Genomic DNA, 25573 nt, shown 5'->3' with positions numbered 1-25573 from the left:
TGCAGTTGTTGAAATAAGAAACGAAAATTTGTATTTCACTTCATAATTTGATGTCCTAATTAGGCCAAAATATATTATCTATCCATTTTTTTTTTTCATTTTTCAATAAGTAACCAAAATATTTTTAGCCTAATTTTTTTTAGATGCTGACCTGTTATTATCTACATTGTTTTTTTTTTCTTTAGGTTATTGTCCTCAGTGTTTTACACCGTTTCGACTAATGTGCCTTCTTCACGTATGTTCATCATTCACAGTGATTTTGTTCCGGTATTTGAATAAATAACAGATGGCACGGTTAAAGCTTAATACAAATATAAATATTGGCAGTCGAAAAGAGGGACAATAGTTCGAAGAAAAAAAAACAGACAATGCAAACAAATATAATTTTGAAGAGGTGCTTGTCTAGGAGATGAGCCAACTCGCTGAATGTTTCCACTTGCAATTTACAAAACATACCGGAAAAGGCAGAAATAGTTTACGATTTTTAAAGTCACAAAAATATCTAAAAATCGGAACTGAAAATCAGAACAATCGGAACGTTTTGGGGTATCGAAGCCAATAAAAAAAATTGTGCCTATTTTCTAATGCCCAAAACGATTCTTTTCATTTTTATTTGTCTTTGTTTAAAATTTAAAATTTCTATTGTTGGTACTAATTATAAAATGATTGATATTCACTACTAGTAAAATTAAAATCTATAACTCTAAGCACCAAAAATGTATTTTTACATTTGCAAAAATATATGCACATATTACATGCTTTTCCTTTTGCAATTTTAAAAATAAAATAAAAAAAAAACTCTATAGTTAAATATTTAGATTTTAAAAGAATCGGAATTGATAATTGTATCAGAATCCTGAATTTAGAACAAAATCGGTAATTGTATCGGAATCGGGAAAAATACTGGAATCACCCTATCACTAGTTAGGGATAAAAAAAAAAAAAAATTTAACCCCTCCCTCCCCTTTAAAATAGAAATAGTTAGCAAAAACTCCTTAAAAAAATAAAATGAAATAAAATAAAATTTAACTCACTGATTCAGAAAACAAACACTAAATCTATTCTTAACACCGAATGGCTTAGGGGTGGAATTGACTCTAATCTTAAATCATGGAAAAATTGAAGTTGTTTTATTTAATTTTAGTACTAATTAACTGTTTCAGTATATTGCAATTGGAAACATTCGAGTCGAGTTAGATCCTCTCCTACAGATATACCAGAGAATTTTTCCCACCTTTTTTTTTTTTATCAGCCTAATTTAATCTGCTGAACTTGAATGAAGAATTAAAAGAAAGAAAAGAAAGAAAAAAAAAATCCAGAGAGAAATGCACAGAATGAACACAAACCATTAACACCATTTTTTTTTGTTGTTGTTACTGTCTTTGATGATAATTAGAAAAATATTTTTAAAAAGTAGAAGAATTCCAAACAGAAATAATAAAAACACGATCGATGTCAAAGAAACGAGCGAATCATTAGAGAAAATTATTGCACCAATTGTTTGATGTTTCCGAAGAAAGCCTGTCGAGTTGAGAAACTGGAGAGAGAAAGAACAACAAAAGAAAATTTCCTATGTTTTTTTTTTTATTTTGTGCAATTTTGTCTTTTGCAGTTTTCTTTATTCCGACATCCCAAAAGAAAGAAAAAAAAAATGAAGAAAAGATTATAAAGAGTACATGCCAAGAATTGCTTGTAAGAAATTTTTTAAACATAAAGATAAAAAAGGCAATGGTGAGAAAAAAAAATTCACACACACAGACACATACACACACCATGTATATATTTATTTATTTGTCTAATCTATATATCGATACTGTATTTATTACCTACATGCCTGCCTGTCTACCAAAGTACCTACCTACGTCAGAATGTAAATAAGTACAAATAAACATTTTTAACTAATAAGTCTTTTATTTTATCTCCTTGACTGAGATGCAAAAATGCAACCTAGACCAGTGTTTCCCTATCCTTTTACCTTCGTGGAAGCCGTCCCCTCCCTCTCAAAAAAATCATTAGGTGCTGAAAAAAGTTACATTGACCTCCCAGTAAAATTAAAGGCTAATAAAAATCAAAGCCAACAAAGTCATAGGTTTTTTTATTTCATTTTAAATACTTGTCTTCGTAGCCCAACTGTGATGTGCATAGGCTTGCCTTTTAGATAGAATCTTATAAAAGCTGTGAAAATATGGAGTGAATCTACAATATTTTCACTTAGTTTTTTCATTCCAACATTTTAGATACTAATTCCTATTTACAATGCCTCCCCACGGGACAGAGTTAGACACCAGGGTCGTTTTTTAATGTGGAGAAAAGGAACAAAAATAAAAATTGTCTCAGTCGTGAAGGATTTCTCCTCCACTGACAGAGAACAAGAAATTGAAGTGTAGATCTGAAGAACAGATACTACACTTTGATCTTGAAGCACGTCCTCTACTGAGTAATCACATGTGTGTGTGTGTGTGTGTGTGTGTGTGTGTGTGTGTGTGTGAGAGAGAGAGAGAGAGAGAGAGAGACAGAACCCAAGCAAAGTGGTCGATTATAAAGAAATATTAATATATGAGTGTATTATTTAGTTATTTCCTCGGAAACGGATATAAATAGAGGCTGAAGAGAATCCAGCATCAGAATCAGAGACTAGTCCCCTCCTGTGTTGGATTTAGAAACCGACGATACCGATGTTTTTTCTTATCTTCTGTAGCATATATATATATATATATATATATATATATATATATATATATATATGATTACTTCATTTAATCACATAAATTAATATACAAAGATATAATTTTATGTGTAAATTTTCAGTATTTACTTCAACAGTGTTCAATACATAGGTAGAGCTAGGTAGTAAGTTATGAAAATATATATGGCAATTAAGCTACACAGAATATTCTGCGTTTCATTCTCGTGACGAATTCTCACGAGATTGAAACGCATATTATATATAAGCTTATATATACGCCTGACGAATTCTCACAAGAATGAAATGCAGAATATTCTGTGTAGCTTAATAGCCATATATATTTTCATAACTTACTATTATACACACACACACACACACACACACACACACACACACACACACACATATATATATATATATGGCCTTAAAATTTTCTCAATCTTTAGAACTAAAAAAATTTTCATACCAACATTTTAAATATTAGTCGAAGCACGTCCTCTACTGAGTAATTATATACACACACACGCACACACATACACACAGACATACACACATACATATCTCTACTTGTATTTAAAAGGTACTTTGTTGGTGTGTGTCCGCATGTATGTTTGCCTGTGTGTGAGTTTATTCCCTATGGACTCCAAAATGGCTGGGCCAATTTTAAAAACTTTTACACAAATCTACTCTATGTGTGTGAGAGTGTTCTTAGATAAGTTTGGCATCAGAATGCCTCCAATAATTATCAAAAATCGATAATCAAAATATTCTGATTAAAAAAAAGGAACATTCCGCTTTTGACCAAAATTTACATCCTTATACAACCTAACATCATAAGTTCATTTGAGAAATTTTATCACTGCACAAGCACAAGAGCCCGGTGTAGGTTCTTTGATAAGAGAGGGGCGCGTTTGAATGAATGTTTCTGTTTAGAGCACAACTGAATCATGATACTTGACTTTTGCATTTTAAACATTACTTCGAACCATTATATAAAATTTTATTTATAAAAGAAACAGTAAGTTCTCTACAGTGCTATGTAAACTACAATGTATTGAGTCATTGCAGTGGGGCATGTGAAGCGTCCTCCCTATGCACCGCGTTGAGTCCCCAACTACAGCATATATATATATATATATATATATATATATATATATATATATATATATATATATATATATAAAATAAGATTAAAAAAAAAAATATATATATATATATATCCTCGGGTTTTTTTATTCAAAAGTAATGGACTAGTGAATTCAACGAGGTTGTTAGATAGTGCTCAATAAAAAGAGCTGATAACAGCCACTTGTTTCAATCAAACAACAGATATCATCAGGCAGCGACTTGACTATTCAAATGTTCAATGAATAAACTGTTGTTTGATTGAAATAAGTGGCTGTTTGTAGCAGCGGGATGTAAGCATGTTTATATAACAAAAAACAAGTATATATATATATATATATATATATATATATATATATATATATATATATATATACATATATATATATATATACATATATATATATATATACATATATATATATATATACATATATATATATATATACATATATATATATATATACATATATATATATATATACATATATATATATATATATATATACATATATATATATATATATATATATATATATATATATATATATATATATGAGGAACCGTTCCAAAAGTAATTTCTCCTATTTTTTTTATTCCGCCCGAATAGATCAGAGGGAATTGCAAATTGCATTGCTATAATTATTTATGCATTCATCACCTGAAAGTTTCATTTCTCTGTTTCAAATATTGAGTGTGTGAGGCACTAAGAATGCAACCCCTGTCTTGGACGTGTGTCAGAAGCAGCTGCCTTCTTGAATTCCTGGCATGTCTATGTAGAAAAGTAAATTCTGGAGCATAAAAGTTTCTTGTTTTAATAGTACCACTTTCGTTTTCGTAGCTCTTCAAGTTTTGGAGTTAAAAAAACAATGACATTGGGAAGATTTTCTTTTGGAACGACCCTCGTATATATATATATATATATATATATATATATATATATATATATATATATATATATACTCTCACACATTCTGAAGGTTCTATTGATGATTGCTCGCTAGATAAGCTTGTCGTGATGGCATCGTTAGCGAGTATAAAATTCCTACTCGTGAGAACATTGCCTTGGATTATAGCTGGTCGTGATGACCGCATTCTTTGTTTGAGACAAAGTTGGTTCATTCCGTTCTTGGATTTTCGCCGCGGTTTGCTTGACCTGTGTTAATTAATAGACTTTCTTGTGTGTGTGGCAGTTTGCTCTGTTGGTAGAGTGATTGCCTTGATGCTAGAGGCTTGGGTTTTGAATCCAGAGTTCATATGTGTTTAACTGATGAGCCCAAATGAAGGCGAAACTCAAGTCTTTGGCTGTCATGGCTCTTGTGAGTCGCGACATTGTCTGGCTGTGGAAATAATTAAATATTCTCTCACGTTCTGGAGGTTATATATATATATATATATATATATATATATATATATATATATATATATATATATATATATAAATGTTAGTTACTCAACTTAATAATTTATATCAATTTTACGAGTAATGCTGGATTAGAGAGCTGTCATGTGAACTGTGGAGAATCGATAATGCTGTGAAACTGCAGTAAAGTCTAAAACTAGGTACAACAGTTTATTTTTTTTATTTAGCTCTATCTAAAAGTATGTTTGTTTGATCAAGACCGGCTGTCTTAATTTTGTTCACTTCCGGTTTTGAAAAGTCGTTTACTTGTACACTGTAGTTGATAAATGCTCCAAGTGTTGGGACCCCCCCCAAAAAAAAAAAACAAACAAAAAAAAACGAGTTTCAAACGCAGCTTGAATCACTTGTCTCACTAAACACATTGAATGATTTTGATATCGATGAATAAGTCTGTCGATGGATGCTACATATATTGCCTTCAATCAGAATATTCGATTACTGGAGTAATAGTCCAACATATTTATTTAACTAGATACGGATTGGATATTACGAACGAATTATTGGTTTCATACAGTATGACCACTGTTCGGCCAGAAACTTCTTTTATTTAAAGAAATTTCAAAGGAATAAGTTTATTGGCGAGCTTTCTATGTTTATTTGCTAAAACATTTAATGCTTCGTTGGCATTTATGAATATATAAGTGTAACCCTTTGAACCCTGGCCCAATTAAATAATAATTGGCTAAAAACACAATAGGTGATTAGCAAATTTATTTGATAACATTATTAGAAGGTCGAAATATCGACCGTGCCGCCCTTTAAGCTATGTTGCTAGGTCCGATATATCGGCCATGCAGGTTTGGGAGGATTAATTTTTTTTTTTTTAATGGAAATCGCTCCAGACAAATCATGAAGCCATTTGACGTAAGCATCTAAAAAAAAAAAAACACCACTTTAAGATAAAATAAATTAGCCACGACAAGTGTTAGATGGGTACATTTCAACCCAGAAAATAGCATTTTTTCCTCCTTTTGTCAGAAACATCACTCATGGAATGTGAGGACTCAAGGACAAAATAAGGGAAGCAAAATACTGCCGAAAGGACAATGTTCACTTTTTACTCTTTCTTCTTTTACGCACTATTTTTTTTTTTTAAATCAACAATTCCCCCACTAACCAACAATCACGAGGTTCTTTGCTCAGCAACCGAGAAGGCTAACATGCTTGCCAGTCGGTTTGCCTCAAACTCCACACTGGACCCTCTAAACCACCCCCTACCTCAATTTCCTATGCGGACAGACGCCACGCTAGACGATCTGAAAATCACCCCTGCTCAGGTGCATGCTATCATAAAAAACCTTGACACTTCCAAAGCATGTGGACCCAACCTCATCCCAGCTGTGCTATTAAAAAAGTGCTCAGCCGAAGTAGCTCCAGTTCTCTCCAAACTCTACAACAAATGCCTTAATGAATCTTGCTTTCCGAGCTGTTGGAAAACTGCTTCTGTAGTACCAGTATTCAAGAATTCTGGCGAAAGAACTGACCCATTAAATTATCGCCCCATTAGCCTCCTCCCACTTTTTGCCAAAATATTTGAGACCTTAATTAACCATGCTCTAGTCCAGCACCTTACAGATGCTAAACTTCTGACCGACCATCAATATGGATTTAGACAAGCCCGTTCCACGGCAGACATCCTCACTGTAATCTCTGAACGCATATACCATTCACTGGACAAAGCGGGAGAGAGCAGAGCGGTAGCTCTAGATATATCTAAGGCTTTTGACAGGGTATGGCATGAGGGTCTCCTCAGGAAGATTAGATCTTACGGTATCACTGGTAGAATACTTAACATAATTAAATCCTTCTTAGATAAGAGAAAAATCCAGGTTGTCCTCGACGGTCGTACATCTAAACAATATGACATAAATGCGGGAGTGCCCCAAGGATCTATCCTTGGACCTCTGCTGTTCCTGATATTCATAAATGACCTCCCCGACAAGATTGCCTCTGAGATGGGTATATATGCTGATGACACCACACTCTATAGCAGGCACGACAGGAAAACAAACGAACATGTATCTAAAGTAATGGCAGAAACACTAGAGGATGACCTCCAATCAGTAGTGGAATGGGGACAAAAATGGATGGTAACGTTCAATGCCACCAAGACAAAACTGGTTTCATTCAATAATTACAAGAAACCTTCTCTACCACCTATAGCAATGGCCAACGACTCTTTATCTGAGAGTACGTCTCTCAAGCTCCTTGGCCTAACGTTCACAAGAAACATGAGTTGGAACAATTACATTGAGGGCATTGCCAGGGCCGCTGCAAGGAAGGTGGGCTCTCTCTACCGTGCTAGAAAACTTCTAACACCCGAAAGTATCCTGTACCTCTATAAGGCCACTATTCGCCCATGTATGGAGTATTGCTGTCATATTTGGGCCGGTGCATCGGCTACTAGTCTCTCGCTCCTTGACAAGGTTCAAAAGAGAGTCGCAAATCTGATAGGCCCTAAACTGGCATCTAAACTTCAGCCTCTGTCCCATCGTCGAAACGTTGCATCCCTCTGCCTGTTCTACAAGTATTATAATCGTGAATGCTCTGAAGAACTGCAAGCACTTGTGCCCCCACGACGTGAACACCCTCGACAGACCCGACAAGCTGCAAAATTCCACCCCCACACTGTAGAGATCCCTAGATGTAAAAGATCTTTTTACTCCAGTAGTTTCTTCCCCAGAACTGCTAGACTTTGGAATTCCATTCCAGGTCACTGCTTCCCCAACTGTACTGACATGCATAAGTTCAAGTGCAACGTGAACCAACATCTCGCTGCCCTAATCCCTACATAGTACCCCAGTAGATGTTTCCCCTGATAGTAGCCCCCTACACCAAAGTGGCAATGTGCCTTGTTTGGGGTGAAAATATAATAAAAAAAAAAAAAAATCATAAGCAAATGTTGTATGGATGCATTAAGAAAGAGTTAAAAAATCACAATAATTTGTCGTCTTTATGAATTATTGATTTTCAAAATGTGACAAAATTAGAGGACAGTTCTAACTTCCTCTTTACAAATTGCCACAAAAATAACAGCAATATTCCTTTAAATTAGTCAAAAATGTCCGTAATAAATCTTTGTAACTTACTGAAACTGCAATTATTTTTTATTTCGGTCAAACATTAAACTTCTACTTCTAAAACATTTTTTCCCATTTTAACAGAATCAACCCTTAAACAATACAGCATTAAAATAGCCACTGGATGTATTTATATAATTCAAACTTTTTTTTTTTTTTTTCACTGATTTACACCCCAAACAAGATACATTGCCGCTTGGGAGTAAAGGGCTACTATTTAAAACCAAAGCTACAAGAACACTAATTAGGGAATTGAGCAGCAAGATGTCTATTAACATTACACTTGAACTCCTGCATGTCAGTACATTCAGGAAGACAGGGAGCCGGGAGGAAATTCCAAAGTCTAGCAATTCGAGAGAAGAAACTATTAGAATAGAAGGCTTTTTGGCATCTTGGGATCTCTATAATGTAGGGATGAAACTTTGCTGTTTGTCGGGTTAATAGAAACCAAAACATTTGTACATTTCCATAAAAGCAAAGGAGATATTTTTCCAAAATAAGCTACATTATGCACTCATAATTTCTATTAAGTTAGTATTATTAATTGATTTTTAATTAATTGATTTTTAATTAATTACTTTTTAATTCATTGATTTTTAATTCATTGATTTTTAATTAATTGATTTTTAATTCATTGATTTTTAATTAATTGATTTTTAATTCATTGATTTTTAATTAATTACTTTTTAATTCATTGATTTTTAATTAATTGATTTTTAATTCATTGATTTTTAATTAATTGATTTTTAATTCATTGATTTTTAATTAACTAGTTTAAGTTTTACTTGGATCTGAACTAGTCTAATTATTAGGATCAGAGCTTTGCACCATAACGGTCTTGGTTCAATTGAAATAAAGTAATTTCAGAATTATTTTTGGATGATGCAATTTGTTGGCCGGATTTTAAAAAGTTAGACCTAAATAGCATTGAAGCTCACAAATCCAACTTTATGTTTATAAATTTTTGCGATGAAGATAGCTATAGCATATTATTTAGTTTTTACAAGAGAAAATCTCCATCTGTTTTATATATATATATATATATATATATATATATATATATATACTTTATGTATATATGATTTTTTTACTAGAGAGTCACCACTCATCAAGACTCAAAGGCCACTCAAGGATAAGGGTTAATGAGTATCAAATGGCTGTGAGACAACATGATAATAGGTGTAATATGTGATGATAGGTGTAAATTGGGCAGAGTTTGATTATTTAAGAGGACGGTTCAACAAGAACTTGTTTACATTTGACTTGAAAACGACCATGTTATGGTCAGTTGAGAAACAGCTTCACATTATTGAGTCCCACAAACGAGTAGTTTGAGGAAATAAACTTTGCCCATGGAAATCTCGTTTAGTTTAAAGCACAGAGAGTAAAGTAAATTGTTGACAGTAGACGAGTGTTCAGTGATAAAATTGATTTGCATATTGCTGTACAAAATCATACTTTATAAACCTATTAGGTCTACCTGTCCTATACATAGGATATCAAATAATTTCGTTTTAAAAGCTATAAGATAATATATAATAAGTACTGCTTACTGCAGCGTAATTATCTGAAGAAAGGATAAAATTTATCAATATTCATCAACTTCTCTCTGAAAGCTGTTGGAACCCTTTTAAAAATTCTTTCGGTTCGATGACGTATTAACTTATAAAAATGAGTCTTGCAATAGTAAGCCATTAACTTATAAAAATGAGTCTTGCAATAGTAAGCCATTAACTTATAAAAATGAGTCTTGCAATAGTAAGCCATTAACTTATAAAAATGAGTCTTGCAATAGTAATCCATTAACTTATAAAAATGAGCCTTGCAATAGTAAGCCATTAACTTATAAAAATGAGTCTTGCAATAGTAATCCATTAACTTATAAAAATGAGTCTTGCAATAGTAAGCCATTAACTTATAAAAATGAGTCTTGCAATAGTAAGCCATTAACTTATAAAAATGAGCCTTGCAATAGTAAGCCATTAACTTATAAAAATGAGCCTTGAAATAGTAAGCCATTAACTTATAAAAATGAGTCTTGCCATTAACTTATTGCCAAAAGTGCAATGTAACTCTTTGTGTTAACTGATTTGCTTCTGACCATAATGTGTAAATTTTATCTTGAAAATACAGCGTCTTTATTTCTGAAATATATCACATGTATCCATTGTCTTATTTATAGGAGAGTCAATATTTCGCCTTCTAAAGGAAATAAATGACTTTCGTCCTTCCAATTTTGTGTATTCTAACCATTTTTTTTTTTGTTATTACACAAGGTTTCAACTCAATAGTAAAAAAATTAGATACCCTGGGTCTTAATTAACTATAGTTTTTTATCATAGTTTTAATTGAATGATTGCATTGATTTTAATATGAAAAATAGTTTTCTTTCAGAATACTGTTTTATTTCGTGGACAAATGTTTAGCAAGTTAATAGAATTAAAAAATTCCAATGATTGGTTCTAATTCTTTGTTATAACAGTTATAATTCATGTGGCGCTATTGCTTTCCTTTTCGGGCCATTCTTTGGAGGAACTAATTTACTGGTGGCTTCTTTCTTTTCTTTTCTTTACGGTCACATTTAAAGGATAAATACATTTGTATAAAAATTATCGCAATGTTAACGTCTATCGATTCTACATGAATAAATGCGAAAACATTTGTCTTCTGTTTTCAATAATGAAATGTTTATTATTCAAAAGTGTTGTTTAAAATATTCTAATTTTGCAAAGCTATAGTGAGCTGGCAAAGCTGTTTAGTAAATATATAAACGGTGTACGTGACAATTATTATCTATATATTAATACGATAGCGTGTTTGTTATTTTATGTGTGCGCTTACATCTTTTCTTTTTTTAACTGTCATGATCTTCCATTTCTTGTAATAAATAGTTTTACCAAGAATTTTTCATAAGTTTTGATTTTAATTATAGCTGATAGCACTTAAGTAATCTATTTTTTATAAATACTTTTACCAAGAATTCTTGATAAGCTTTGGTTTCAGTTTCGATTATAACTGAAGGAACTCCAGTTATATATACATACATACATATTTTTTTTTCTTCATAAGTTTTGGTTTCGGTTTCGATTCAAGCTTGTGCACTCAAGTCATATGGATATATTTTTTTATTTTTGAAATCACAACGTTATAATATATAAGAATCGATAGAAAATTGACTCTATAATAATATATACGAAATCTGCATAAATTAAAATGTCATATTAAGTGTATTTTACGACCGGGCTATGCTAGGTGTCCCTGCTAGTAATAGGTTATTGTATAATTATTCAACGTGTGCAGACGATGTACATGTTTGGGTATGTGTCTGTGTGCTGAAAGAGATAAAGGAAGTGAGTAGTCCACAGAACAGGCATGTGAACCAAAAAAAAGGTTAAAAGTCAAAGGTAGAATATATATATATATATATATATATATATATAATCAGAGCCGGCGCTACCTACCTACCTCCGAACCCCCAACTAAGATGGAGGAAAGAATCCTCGTTTTAATCGTATGTTTGGGGGCCTCTTTAACTGTTTTTTTTTAATATATATATAAAATTTTTGAAAGAAAATAAATGAGACGATTTTGAATGCAAAACTTCAGCAACACCATTTTTTTTTAAATTGTGGCGTTATCAGGACACAAACTATTCCAATGTAATACTCTACCACGCCCCAAAATCTTGTTTCACTTAATGTGATAGCAGCATTTCCGTGATGATTTCGGTTAAAATAAACTCGAGATTTTATATGTCCGTCCTTTTATTATTTAATTTCAAAATTAAAAAACAAAATGGCGTTTTGCATTCATTTAAACCTTTTGATTATACAGAGTAGCTTTTAACCACAGCATATAAAGACAATAGTCCGCATGTGCGTTAATCTAGACTTAACTTAAATTTCGTTAAACTGACACGCTAAAAAAAAATTAGCTGTCTTTGAGTTGAAAATTTGTATTTCCTATAAAACAGATTCTTTGTATATATATATATTTTTTAATTATTTGTTGAAAAAAAAACAAAAAAACATTATCTTTTAGAATTTGTTTTGGAAAAATAAAAATTGCTGAAAACTATGAAATATTTGGAGAGGGGTACATGGGCTTCTAGCGCCGGCGCTGTGTGTAAAACAATTAGGCAGAAAGGTGAGGAATCAAAGAAATGGGAAGAAATAGTTTGTAGCATGAGTTTACAAACCGAGTTTACAAGATACAAGGCAGAAAAAGATAGTTTCAAAAATATCACACAAAAAAAAAAAAAAAACAAACAAAGAAGCCAGGCAGATAGAAACGAAAAATTATAAGAAAGTGAAAATTATCATAAACAGTAAAAAAAAAAAAAAAAAAAAGTGAGTGACTTGATGGAGACGATCAAAAAAAATCTGGACCCTTTAATGATAATTAAAGCATCAATGTATTTAAGGGAAGATGAAGCAGACCATGTTTATATTAAGCACCCCAAACTTATAGAGAATGAAAGAGTCAAAATTTCGTTTAACACCATTTGTTTGAGATAGGGAGATGACGGTGGCTAAGTTATTAACAACATGGACGTGCCAAGTTCGAATCCAGTCCGTTCCACAGAAACACTTTCACTTAGGATGTTGGCAACCTTCATGTGCTTCCACCTGTAAGTACCAGATGTGTCTCTAAAAAGAATTCTAACTAGAAAGATATCGAGGAAATGAATGCCAGCAATAATCATTTATGCAAAGTGAATGATGCTCAACAACCACAACAGCAGCAGTAGCAGACTCACGTTCACTTAGGATGTTGGCAACCTTCACGTTATCCCTCTTGTAAGTACTGGATGTCTTTCTAGAAAAAAATTCAGACTCAAAAGGTATCGCAGAAACCAAGGCCAACTAGTTCACAAGATGAACGAATTTTCAAGTTTGAACTTACAAAAAAAAGTAAAATTTTAATTAAAACTATATATCGACATGACAAATGACACCCTACCTGAGCGCCCATTTTTTAAACTCCTTAGCCTAACATTCACAGGCAACATGAATTGAAACAAATACATTGAGGACATCGCAAAGAAGATGGGCTCCATCTACCATGCTAGAAAATTACTCACATCACAGAGTATCCTATACCTTTAAAACGCCACGATTTGCCCATGTGTGGAGTATTGTTGCCACATCTGAGCTGGAGCATCTGCCATTAGTCTCTCACTCTTAGACAGGATCCAAGAACAATCTCAAATCAAATAGATCCCACACTATCGGTCCAAGCTCCAACCTCTGTCCCATCGCCATAATGTTGCATCCCTGTAGCTGTTTTTACAAGTACTTTAATAGAACGGATTCTGATGAACTCAGATCACTTGTATCCCCTCGACATACATGTTCCTAACTAACTCGACAGGCAGCAAAATCCCATCCCTTTACTGTTGAGGTTCCTGGATCCCAGAAATCCTTCTACTCTAATAGTTTCTTCCTTTGGACTAATAGGCTTTGGAATTCCCTTCCGTTTTCCTGCTTCTTTCACTGTAACTTCAAACCTTCAGAAGTTTAAATATAATATGAACAGACATCTTGCTACTTAACTTCTCAGTGTCACCCATTAGACACCATCCTAAATAGTAGCCCCTGATGTTCCAAGTGGCAATATGCTTTGCTTGGGGCGAAAATGAATAAGGATATATAATAATCTTCATGTTAATGTACCGGTTCTCATTAGATCACCGAATTTAAGCAATGTTATGCCTGTTCAGTATCAAATGGGTAGCCATTTTGAAAATACTAGGCTATTTATGTGAGAAGATGGTGACATATAACTGCAAAAAAATAAAAAAATAATAAAATAAATAAAATAAAATAAACTGCAGAACCTAAGGTTGTCACTTTCCCTGACCAGAACGTAAATACAGCTGGTGGCTAATTACGAATTTAATATTCCCTAGAAACTTCATCCTTTGAAAGAATCTGGCTCAACTTTTACCAGAGTGAATGCCATATCAAGTATCTGGGATACATCATTTATTCACTATGAATCCATTTTTCTTTACTCTGAGTTGCTTCTGACAAACATTTAAATGTTTCTATCCATCCACACTAAACATTATGCATATATGTTCATTAAACGATGTTCAGAAAATGCTCTCAAATATTAATTGATCACATGATTATGCCATCCAATCAGAAACAGTTTTATTGTGGAACTTGGAATTAAACCTTGTTAACTATATATAGTAATTTGATAGCAATTTTGAAGATCGATAATGTCATCCACCTGCAGTAAAGTATTACGCTAAGTACAATGTATTAATTTAATTTCAAGAACATGTTGCCTCAAGTATCTGCTATTCCGTGAAGACCTTATGTGGCACATGGTCACTTCCTTCGTGCCGAGATCAAAACGTAATATCTAATAATTTTTCTTTATATATATATATATATATATATATATATATATATATATATATATATATATATATATATATATATATCTATATCTAGCCGCACTGATGAGCTGTGAAACAGCGAAACAGTACTGTATATAGATGACTATATATGAGGGGGTCTGTATTCAGACAACCCATCCATAAAATGCAGATGCAGATATTTTTGCACACGCCGATAATATACAACTGACGCAGAATACAACGCTGGCATTTCCACGAATCAAGGTAATTAAATTTGAATTACGTTTTTTTTAAATCTTTTTAAAAGAATTAAAAACGTGCTTTCTATTTTCGTAGAAGTTTTTGTTTGCTTTCTGGTATTAAATGAAATGGAAGTGCTTAATGGAAACATGGTCTAACAGAAAGAAATGTAAGAGAAAATGGGGAATATAATGAAGAAATAAAATCATGATGAACGGATAGGCATATGAGAATAATCGAGGATGAAGAAAATATATGCACATATATATATATATATATATATATATATTATATATTATATATATATATATATATTATATATATATATATATTATATATAATATGAGAAGAAGAAGAATAATGAAGATAAAATAGGTAGATTTAGGCAAGTATATATATATATATATATATATATATATATAGTCATCCACATATATATATATATATATATATATATATATATATATATATATATATATATATATATATAGTCATCCACATACAGTATGGTGACATATATATATAGTCATCCACATACAGTATGGTGACATATAACTATATATATATATACCACGACCCATTAAGTAACGACTGCTTCCTCTATTTATTCTCTTTTATTTCATTTGAAAATTCATTACCTGTGAGATATCTGTTATTCCAGTTATTATAGAAGCAACTGAAGTCATGAGAAAGAATTTCAAAAACTATCTGTCAAATGTACCCGGTGAACCAAGTGCAAGTGAGATTCAAACGATTGCATTTAAAAAGATCTCTCGGTTGGAATATCTGAGTTAGTGAGTGAATGTCTGGCATCCCCAGCTTAAACAAACTGATAAGAAAATTAAAAAAAAAAAATTAAATGTCTACTAGGCACCATCCTAGAGTGTCTCCAGTCTCCTCGTATATGGGTTTATCGGGACAACCTGACACAAGGATGCAAGTAAACCTTGGCCTAATATTCAAAATAACATTCGAATAAAATCCCCCCTCCCTTCGACATGGCTACACACTAACTCATACTAGGAATGCTGTACCTTCTCCTAGTGATGTTACCTCGGGTGATCTCACTAGGACCAGTTGAGTTCTTGTCTGGAATCTTGCAAGGCAAAGAAAAGACCACAATGACAAAAAAACTATAACATAGTTACTGTGGTCAAATCAAGGTGCTTTTATCACTCTAGCTTTGAGAGATAGGGAGAAACTTAAATGAATATTCGGATGTCTTTGTTATCTCATAAAAAAAAAATCAAGTGTTAGCCCCAAGAGGGAGGCTCCTTGTTTTTGAGGACGTCCTGAAGTAAAAGAAAACAAATTAAGACATTGAAAACATCTTTTTTTTTTTTTGCATAACTAAAAATAATATATCTCTTTACTTCTATATTATTGGCTCACAAGGAGCTTTCACACAGGTCATCAAAGATCTCTCCTTAAAAACAACCTGTGGTGTTCCCTGGAAGCTGAGTGACAACAAGTCTCCCCAGATTTCCAGTAATAATCCAGTGGTAGCGGCCATAGATTGATTTCCACTGAAATTTGAATGACAATAAGCCCCCTTAAGGCCCCAGTTCTCTTCGCACTTGTCCAGTGGAGGTCTGGTTAGTGCTCTCTCCTCGGTCTTTCCATTCTCCTTGACTCTTCTCGGCTATTTGGTACCACTCTTTGGGGAGGGAGGGCTATTTGGTATCACTCTTTGGGGAGGGGGGGCAAGGAGAGGAGATGAGAGAGAAGGAGGGTACAGAGAATCTATAGATCTGCAATTTTAATGTTCCCGGTTCCATGTGACGCTTTTTCATGTTTTGCCTCTGCAGCAGTTTGTCTGGTCCACTCATGTGTATTAGTCTCCGCATTCAAGGGTTTTTTCTTAATATTTCAGCTGTTTTCATTATTGTTATTCATTGTATCATTCCAGCCATTCCTCTGATTCCAATTTCTCCTATTTATTATTATTATTATTATTATTAGTAGTAGTAGTAGTAGTAGTAGTAGTAGTCTTTATGATTATTATATAGAAGAAAGAAAATTATTATTTTACCATATAATTTATGTATGTGTTTTTACCGTGTACAGACACACGTATGTAAATTAGATGGCTACGATGAAAAAAATAGAATCACTCTTTCTCTAAATGCTCACAGAGGCTTAAGATATATTAAGGTGTGGTTGAATCAGACAGCCATACATTCCTAGACTATAATAGCAACCGCCCTCTCAATCAAAAAACTATCCATAACATATAGTGATCCGTAACATCCGTATCAAACATATTTGTTAACACTCTAATGATTATATCTACCATATCAATAAATTAACACAAATCTATCAGGGCCACTATCCTATAAAACTTATAAAACAAAAAACAGACACCAACTCCTTAAATATAAAAAAAAAAAAAAAAAGCACACATACAAAAACAAATCAGCACTTCTGTTGTCTTAAAACAAATCAGTGTCTTATCGTATCATCAAGATATGCACTAACTGGAGATTTTACAATTCTTTGATTAGACCTTAGAAACAATTGTCATATATTACGTCTTATTACAAAATATCCAAATAGCAAATATATAGGTAAGGCGAAAACACCTTTCAGAGTTAGATTTAGCAACCACCAACTTACTATTAAACAAAACCCATCATACTCCCAAATAGACAAACATTTCAACCAAATAGACCATACAATCCATAACATCATGATAAAAGCATAATTTAGGTATGATTATTCTATATAGAGTAACCCAAATTAAATGTCCCCATCCATTGAAGCGTTTATCTTAGCGCAATTTAACCATATCTTGTACAAATAGACACAAGACAATGTATGACTTGTCCACCACGTTTCAGTCATGTAAGCTCAACAGTCTTATTATCCAATTACATACTCCATATATGCACCACTGCATTGCAAGCACACATGGATGCAACTGATTTCGGTTGTGATGGTTCTCGCCAGGAATAGTCTGGGAATTGTTTTGTAAGAAATCCACAAATAAAACAATTATCGGGCAAAGGGATAAGGTACAGTGAATGCGAAGTACATTTAGGATCACATTCGCTCCTGATGAGATGATTACCAAAGTTTCCCTGCACACGACTGAATGGTGATAAAACAAATACTGTTTAACATTCATGGTTAAAACTTGGTGGACAAGGCAGGAATCGACTGAAAATTCTGTGTTCCAAATATGGTTGGATTACAAACAGGATTGTGAATCTTATTAACGATTTCATGGGTGTCATTTTTTGTGGCCACCCATGCATACATGTTAAAGGTAACCAAAATTCAATATAAGAATAATGTTTATTAAAAAGGAAAATCAGACACTATTAGTTATGGAAGAACAAATAAGTCATAATATAATACATTTCTCTAGCTCTCTTTAACACTAACCCAGTCTAATAAAAACTAAGCCAGCATTATATATATATGTGTGTGTGTATTAGTGATGAACAATTCCAATATTTTTCTGATTCCGATATCTAAAAATTTTTTGACTTTTTTAATTCCAGATTCTGATAACAGATTAATTATCTCAATACTAATGCACCACACTATCTATTTGATATACTGATCTTTTTTACCAGTTTCTTTTTACACTGCTTGTTTCTTCTGGTTAACCTAAACCTTTATATCAAAAACCTCCCCATTATTTTTAATGTTGCAGGGTTAGTCTCTATCCTTCTTACCTTGTGTAACATCTTGATGCGTTAGGCAACAAGTAAATATCAACCCTTATGTAATTTTCAGAGGGAAGCTAAACCTGAGGCTACTTCAGTCTAATAGTCAAAGGGTATCTTTTTCGGTTTGGGCCGTTGCATCATGGGAGAGGCTGTCAGAAGCGTGGTCAGCCTTCAGACGAGCAAACAGTCCAAGACGGAGCTGGATGCATCAAAACCACTGATCTTAAGCAGCAGAGGATAGGAGGGGACACGATTCTGGTATAAAAGATTATCAACAGGAATTTAATTATACTTTTTGAAGAGTTTTTGTTTATCCCAGCGTCAAATCATGGTCTCCACTGGACCTAGCAAAAGACGTATCATAGGTTCTTTTCATCTCATTGAAAGAAAGGCAGCATTCTCTATCCGTGTTTCTATCCGCATAACGGCCTACTAGAGGAGATAGTGACGACATCTGTCATCTACGGGTTTAGTCACCTTAGACACAACGTTCAGATGATACATAGATGTACACATCTTTTGACTGTCGATTTACATGACTTGTAACATTTTGCTAGTTATTTGTTTGTTTTTTTTTTTGCAAAAAAATTTGAATCGCTAGATTATAACGCTTTAAAAACTGCAGATTATTTTTTTTATAAATATATTTATTTATTTAAATTTTAATTTTCGACTCATAAAACAGTTTTAATCAGGAAATTACAGACAGTACATTTTTCTTTTTCTTCTTTTTTTTTGTGAGACACGTTGTCATTTGCCCATAGCTTTCTGTTCTTATCAAAGATTGAGGTTTGAAAAGAAAAAAAATATTGCCTGTCATTTCCTGATAATTTTTTTTTATACATGAGTCGAAAGTTAGAATTTAAACATATAAATATATTTATTTATATATATATATATAAAATCTGCATTCTGACTAGTCATTAAACCGTTATAATATTCAAATTTCAGTGCTCTCATAACTTTATTTCTTTTTCTCAGCACCAAAAGCCAACAGAGTTTAAGCCATTTCTAAGACGGACTTTTTCCTTGTTGATTGTGCTTCCCATGCAGTTCTAGGAGATCAACCTTCCCAGGATTTGCCTTTTCTCTTTCATAAGGGATTAGTTTATTGCTAATCGCCTGAGGCACCCCTATTGGGGAATGCCGACAAGGGTTATCCGGACATATTTTTGCAGGCCAGAGTGCTCCTCCTCGGATGACGCTGTCTCTCCAATCCCACTTTTCGACCACGTTATCACATCTTCCTGCCATAGGAAGATAAATAACTCATAACTTGACTTGGTATGTTACATTCTACAGTTGTATCCATATTGCTGGCTTAGTATTTTTTAGACTGGGCTACTATTTGGAGAGAGATGGAGAAAACGTATAGTTTGTGTGTGTAATCTGTAAAGCATAGGAAATATAATTTCCATAAATAGATGGTTGTAGGGGGTATATGAGATATTATAAGACTGAATTCCATTATGATATGAGTGGGTATATTGATGTAAGCGGTTACTGTCACCTATGCAACAGATGGTTATACATTTCAATCCAGTTTACGGAGTTGGAGTTGGAATCGATGTGTATGCGGGGGATGGGGGAGCTGACGAAAGGGGAAAGGAGATGTTAAGAATGGGGGGTTAGTAGGTGGAGGGTGTAGATGGTGGTGGTTGCAGTGGAAGTGGTAGTGGTAAAAAGGTGGTATAGACAAAAGAGAAGAGCATGCCATAAGCTTTAGAGTGTAAATTGGTTGGGTGGTAAAAAATAAAATAGGCAAAAATTGATAAAGAAAGCCAAAGCCAATATATACATATATATATATACATATATATATATATATATTGATATTTAAACATACATACATACATGTGTATATACAGATATATTGATGCAGACATAGGTAATAGAATAGATGCAAAGATCCCCTTATATGCACCTCGGTTGGTAGTTTGAAAACATCATATGATTTATGCATTTTTAATTGCAGTGCATTGGAATACTGTTTTAAAAAAAAATATGAGGAAAGCTGAAAGATTCAACTTAGAGAAAATGAGATTAACAGGCATACCAACTCTGGTTGAAATCCTGAGAATCTTTCTCGCCCTCATCCTTCTGCGGTTCGAAGAGTCATTTTTTTTTCTCCACTCACAGCTCATGGGGCTATTATGTGAGTATCTTTCCGAATTTTTAACATAATTTGTATTAGGAGAATAGAAAATGGAGCCTGGCTTTACTTTTGGAAGCCTAGTAATCCTTTTTTTAGATAAAAGGCAAATGGGTTATAGGCTAAAAAAGACTTTAAAAGATTTTCAGAATCTGAAAAGAATTCTTATTCAGTGTTATTTACCAAATTAAAAAACTACCAAAGAAGGTTAACTTTTTTAGAGCACACAAAGTGGGTAGAAAGTGGACCCTGGTTTTACTTTAGTAGCATCGTAACTCTTGCTTTTCTTATTTTGTTCTTTAGTCCTCACATTCATTGAGCAAGGTTTCTGACACTGGAGGAGAATTTCTTTTTTGGAGGTCAGAATCTATCTATCTATAATATACTAGCCTGGGAGCCCGGTGTTGGCCGGGTGTTTGGAGGTGTGTCTTGAGCCAAAAAAAAAAAAAAAAAAGTGATAGTAGGCAGGCAGGCTCGAATTCGTTCCACGAGGAGGGAAAGAAAACCCCCAAAAACGTGACGTCTTTGCCGTCGCGGCCATAGCAAATCCGGAAGTGGCGAACGTCAAAAGTAAGCCTAGTCAGTCGAAAACATCGACGAAAAAACCTAGTCAGTGAAAACATCGAGGAAAAAAGCAACCCCTTATTGTAAAAAAAAGAGCCGATTTTTGGGTGAAGGAATTAATGTTTTTGGCCAATTTTTCGATATTTGTCGTCCGAAGTATCAAGGTTTAAAACGATGCTGTTTTCGTCAGGATCCGCGGCCTCTGTTGAAAGTTTTTGCGAGATATACATACATACATACATACATTCATACATACATACATACATACATACATACATACATACATACATACATTTAAACAGACAGGTGAGATTTATATAATATATAACATTAGCTTGTTTTTGAGCTTGAAGTAGTATTTCCCTTTCGTCAGAAACATCGTTCATGGAATGTGAAGACTAAAGAACAAAATAAGGAAAGCAAGAATTACGTAACTGTCGAAAATAAACTTTAGATCTACTTTTTACTTTTCTTGTATGCTCTAAAGAAGCTTAACCTTTGATGATTTTTCAATTTGGTAAATAGCACTGAATAAGATTTCCTCTCAGATTCTATAGATCTTTTGAAGTTTTGAAGATTTTATAAATCTTTTGAAGTCTTTTTTAACTTTTAACCCTTTGCCCTTTTCACAAAGTATAATATCTGTTCTGATACTACCCTTAGTCTATTCTGTCACTCTTTTTTTGGGATATTTGCTCACATTAAAAACAGACCTTGTGTCTAACTTTGCCCTCGTGGGAGGGCAAGTAAATTGGAATCCTTACTTTATATATATTTCAATTAGTTAAGTAATTCGGTAGCCAAAAAATTGTAATTCATCTTATTTTGATTATAAAAAATACCATCTTCCTTCGGCAAACAAAGGGTCAACAGCCAAAATTGTTCGATTGAGCTCAAACCTCTTGTTCCTCCTAGTAAGACATTCACAGCAAGAACTCAGCTTCCTACCACAATAAAGAAAAAAACCTTTCCTTCGCTCCTCAGGCGAAACTTACGCAGAATAGAGAATCTTTAAATGGAACATCCAGTTTGTGGAACACATTGCAGCAGGACTGCTTTCTTACAGATTATAAACTGGTTGTCTTGAAAGCCAATGTTAATAGATTCCTCTCAAGAACAATCCTAACAGTTATTTGGACTTGTTCCTGATAATCATACCATCTAACCCGTATTCTTGAGTGACATCTATAGATAATGTTTTCAACAATGAAGGATCAATAAACCAAATGAAAATCTGTATACACAAGGTTTTTATTTTCTTTATCATCGCTGTTCCTTCTAGTAGTTGTCAATCTCCTGGTCTATTTAACTTTAATGCAAGAAAGACCAAAGGAGACATTCGCCGAGTTTTCGTCAAGGCCTTATGGGAAAGAATTTACTTACGGCGACTAATGTATCTTAATAATTATTTCATTCTTAAATGCAACTTGCTTACTTAGGAAATGAAGGACGCAGACGAACAGACATCGAAGTAACATTTGGTGAGCTTATCAGTTTTCTACATCATTGGGTCATGTTTCGTTCGTATGGCTTCCCGAGAGAAACTTTTCAGCAAAAAAAAAAACAAAACAGATTTCTGTTGCTCGAAAAATGTGACATCATCTGTCATTCTTGAGCGTTCGACTTTGTTTTGTCTACCATGTTTTGATCTCTGTTGACCCTACCTTGTTACTTACGTCATCCATGCCTGGATGCGATTCTGTTATCTAGATCTGGGTTATCCCAACATGCACTAAGAGTGAATCTTGTTGAAATTCACACTAGCTAACTTCATCGCTATTTACTGCCGTAGGGTCCCTACTATGTAGTAATTACTTCCAAAAAAAAAAAAGCACACAAAATGCACATCATATATATGTAATGCATATAACAGGGCACCTGTCCATGTATGTATCAATGAATTTCTGCAACAACAAGTCCGTGCATATACAGATATGCATATGGAATATGTAAAGATTGTTAAAGAGAAAGATGGAAAAAATCGAAAGCGGACCGCTAATTGGTAAGGGAAGGTACCTACGTTTTTCTAATTCATGTAATGCTTCGTCCATTATTTTGTCAATACCATTTTTGGGTGCTGCTTTGGTAACAGTCTCCATTGCCGATCCTGCAGCATCGTCCACTGCGGTGGTGACTTCATCGGCATCCTCCTGCATTGCAGCCTCCCGCTTCAGCCGCAGCAATGTATCTGAGAGGTATGCGGGCATCTTGCTGCTTTATCTAAAGTACTGCAAAAGAGGAGAGAATGAAAAGGGATATTAAACAATGCTCAAAAATTGATTTCTTTTTTTGTAATTTTAAAACTTTTTTTGTATGTAAAACTTGAAAAAAAATAAACAAATAATAAAAAAAAAAGATATTGAAAACAATGTACAAAAATTTCTTTTTTTTTTTGTAATTTTAAAACTTTTTTATGTGTAAAACTTGAAAAAAAAAACGAACAAATAATACAAAAAAGATATTGAAAACAATGCTCAAAAATTTATTTCCTTTTTTGTAATTTTAAAAATTTTTGCATGTAAAACTTGAAAAAAATAAACAAATAATACAAAAAAAGATATTGAAAACAATGCTCAAATATTTATTTCTTTTTTTGTAATTTTAAAACTTTTTTATGTGTAAAACTTGAAAAAAAAAAAACGAACAAATAATACAAAAAAGATATTGAAAACAATGCTCAAAAATTTATTTCTTTTTTTGTAATTTTAAAATTTTTTGCATGTAAAACTTAAAAAAAATAAACAGATAATACAAAAAAGATATTAAAAACTATGCTCAAAAATTTATTTCTTTTTTTGTAATTTTAAAACTTTTTTATATGTAAAACTTGAAAAAAAAATAAACAAATAATGCGAAAAAGATATTTAAAACAATGCTCAAAAATTTATTTCCTTTTGTTATTTTAAAATATTTTTACGTAAAACTAAAACAAAAAAAAATAATACAACAAAAAGAATGAAAAAGTTTTATTTTGATTGCTTTGTTTTTTATGGTTATTTTCAGGTTATTTTATGCTGCACCCAGTAAGTTTATAAAAAAAAAAATTAATGTTTTAAGTTCTTTATATTTTACAAATATTTATTCATGGAGTTTGGTTTAGTTGTTTCGTTTTACGGTATATCGACCTTTTCAAATATTTAATGCCGAATTCAGAAATTTTGAAAAAAGATTTTATAATTTCAAGTTCTTTTTATTTTTCAAATAGTTATTCATGATATTTGGTTTGATTGCTTTGAGGAAGAAAAATGCTTTTATTTTTGCTTTTGACTTTGCAGAACATGATTGAGTTTTGCAAAGGGAAAGGAAAAAAAAAACAATAACTTCAATGTTTCATGAATTTTTGGTCAGAAAGTCAGTATCTTCACACAGCCTGATCTGGTAGAACCAGATGTCCAAACAGGTATTACCACTTTGGGACAAAGTGGACCTGGGAGCAACGGTAACTAACATTACCCACAGCTACCAAATTGAGACTCATCACCGGATGTCTTTTAAAATCGTACTCAGGACCGAAGTCATCCTTAAGATTCCCTCAAGGAAAGACATATTTGTCATTTGATATACATTCTTAAAATCTATATAAAATTTATAAAATCTCTAGCCAATTTGTAGAATTTTTAGAGATTTCATCAAAGGATGTTTCTTAGTTATTTATTACTTACTCATAGGCATTCCTGGCGTTGCCCAGGAATGAATAAGCAGATAAGATATTGCTAGTCTTAAGTAGAGAGCCATTCTTGTAATAGAAAAATGTTCCAAAAAAGGGATTGCACAAGAAATAACTCTATCGCAGAAAAAAGAAAATTATCCGAATGTACGTATTAAATGTAATAAAATTTAGCAACATCAGTTCAGTTTGAGAAGCTTTGAATTGTAAAGAATTCCTTGTAAAGAATGAGAGTATTAATCCAATCAGGGTCATTAGTAGTCCCATTCTTGAAAAAAAAAAAAAAAACCCAAAAAAACTATAGCTGCAAAAATTAAAAAAGTTCAGTATATTTTATACGTCGATTCTGGTATCTGATTGATTTGCATTTATCACTCCTGGCTATAAATATAATCGTCCAAATCTTTGTGATCATATACAGTATATTATGCTGAAAATATTGCGACACTATAAATACTATAATGGCATATGATCTTTAGAATGGTTTTAATTTAGTCTCTATGTAATTTTACCCTAGTTTATTTTTCGTTCCCCCACCCCCGCCATATTCATGACTTTTTTTAATCATATTTCCCTTGATTTAGCT

General features: G+C 32.8%; 1 protein-coding gene across 15 annotated transcripts in view; it reads right to left on the bottom strand.

Annotated features, from left to right (window-relative positions):
• The window catches only part of LOC145286150 (synaptotagmin-1-like), a 285233-nt gene that overhangs the window by 76125 nt on the left and 183535 nt on the right, over window positions 1-25573 (bottom strand). For 8 of the 15 annotated variants that reach the window (XM_080134885.1, XM_080134884.1, XM_080134880.1 and 5 more), the window contains one exon: window positions 23341-23548. In XM_080134885.1, coding sequence (XP_079991011.1) covers window positions 23341-23527 — 187 coding nt within the window. In that variant the 5' untranslated portion in view covers window positions 23528-23548. The remainder of the gene's footprint in view (window positions 1-23340; window positions 23549-25573) is intronic. The other 7 variants (XM_080134892.1, XM_080134891.1, XM_080134889.1 and 4 more) reach the window with 1 other exon arrangement.

This window comes from Euprymna scolopes, chromosome 10, assembly GCF_053919585.1.
Source record: "Euprymna scolopes isolate OS-2025 chromosome 10, ASM5391958v1, whole genome shotgun sequence".
In the NCBI taxonomy this organism is placed as follows: domain Eukaryota; kingdom Metazoa; phylum Mollusca; class Cephalopoda; order Sepiida; family Sepiolidae; genus Euprymna; species Euprymna scolopes.
This window is presented reverse-complemented; position numbering and strand designations above follow the sequence as displayed.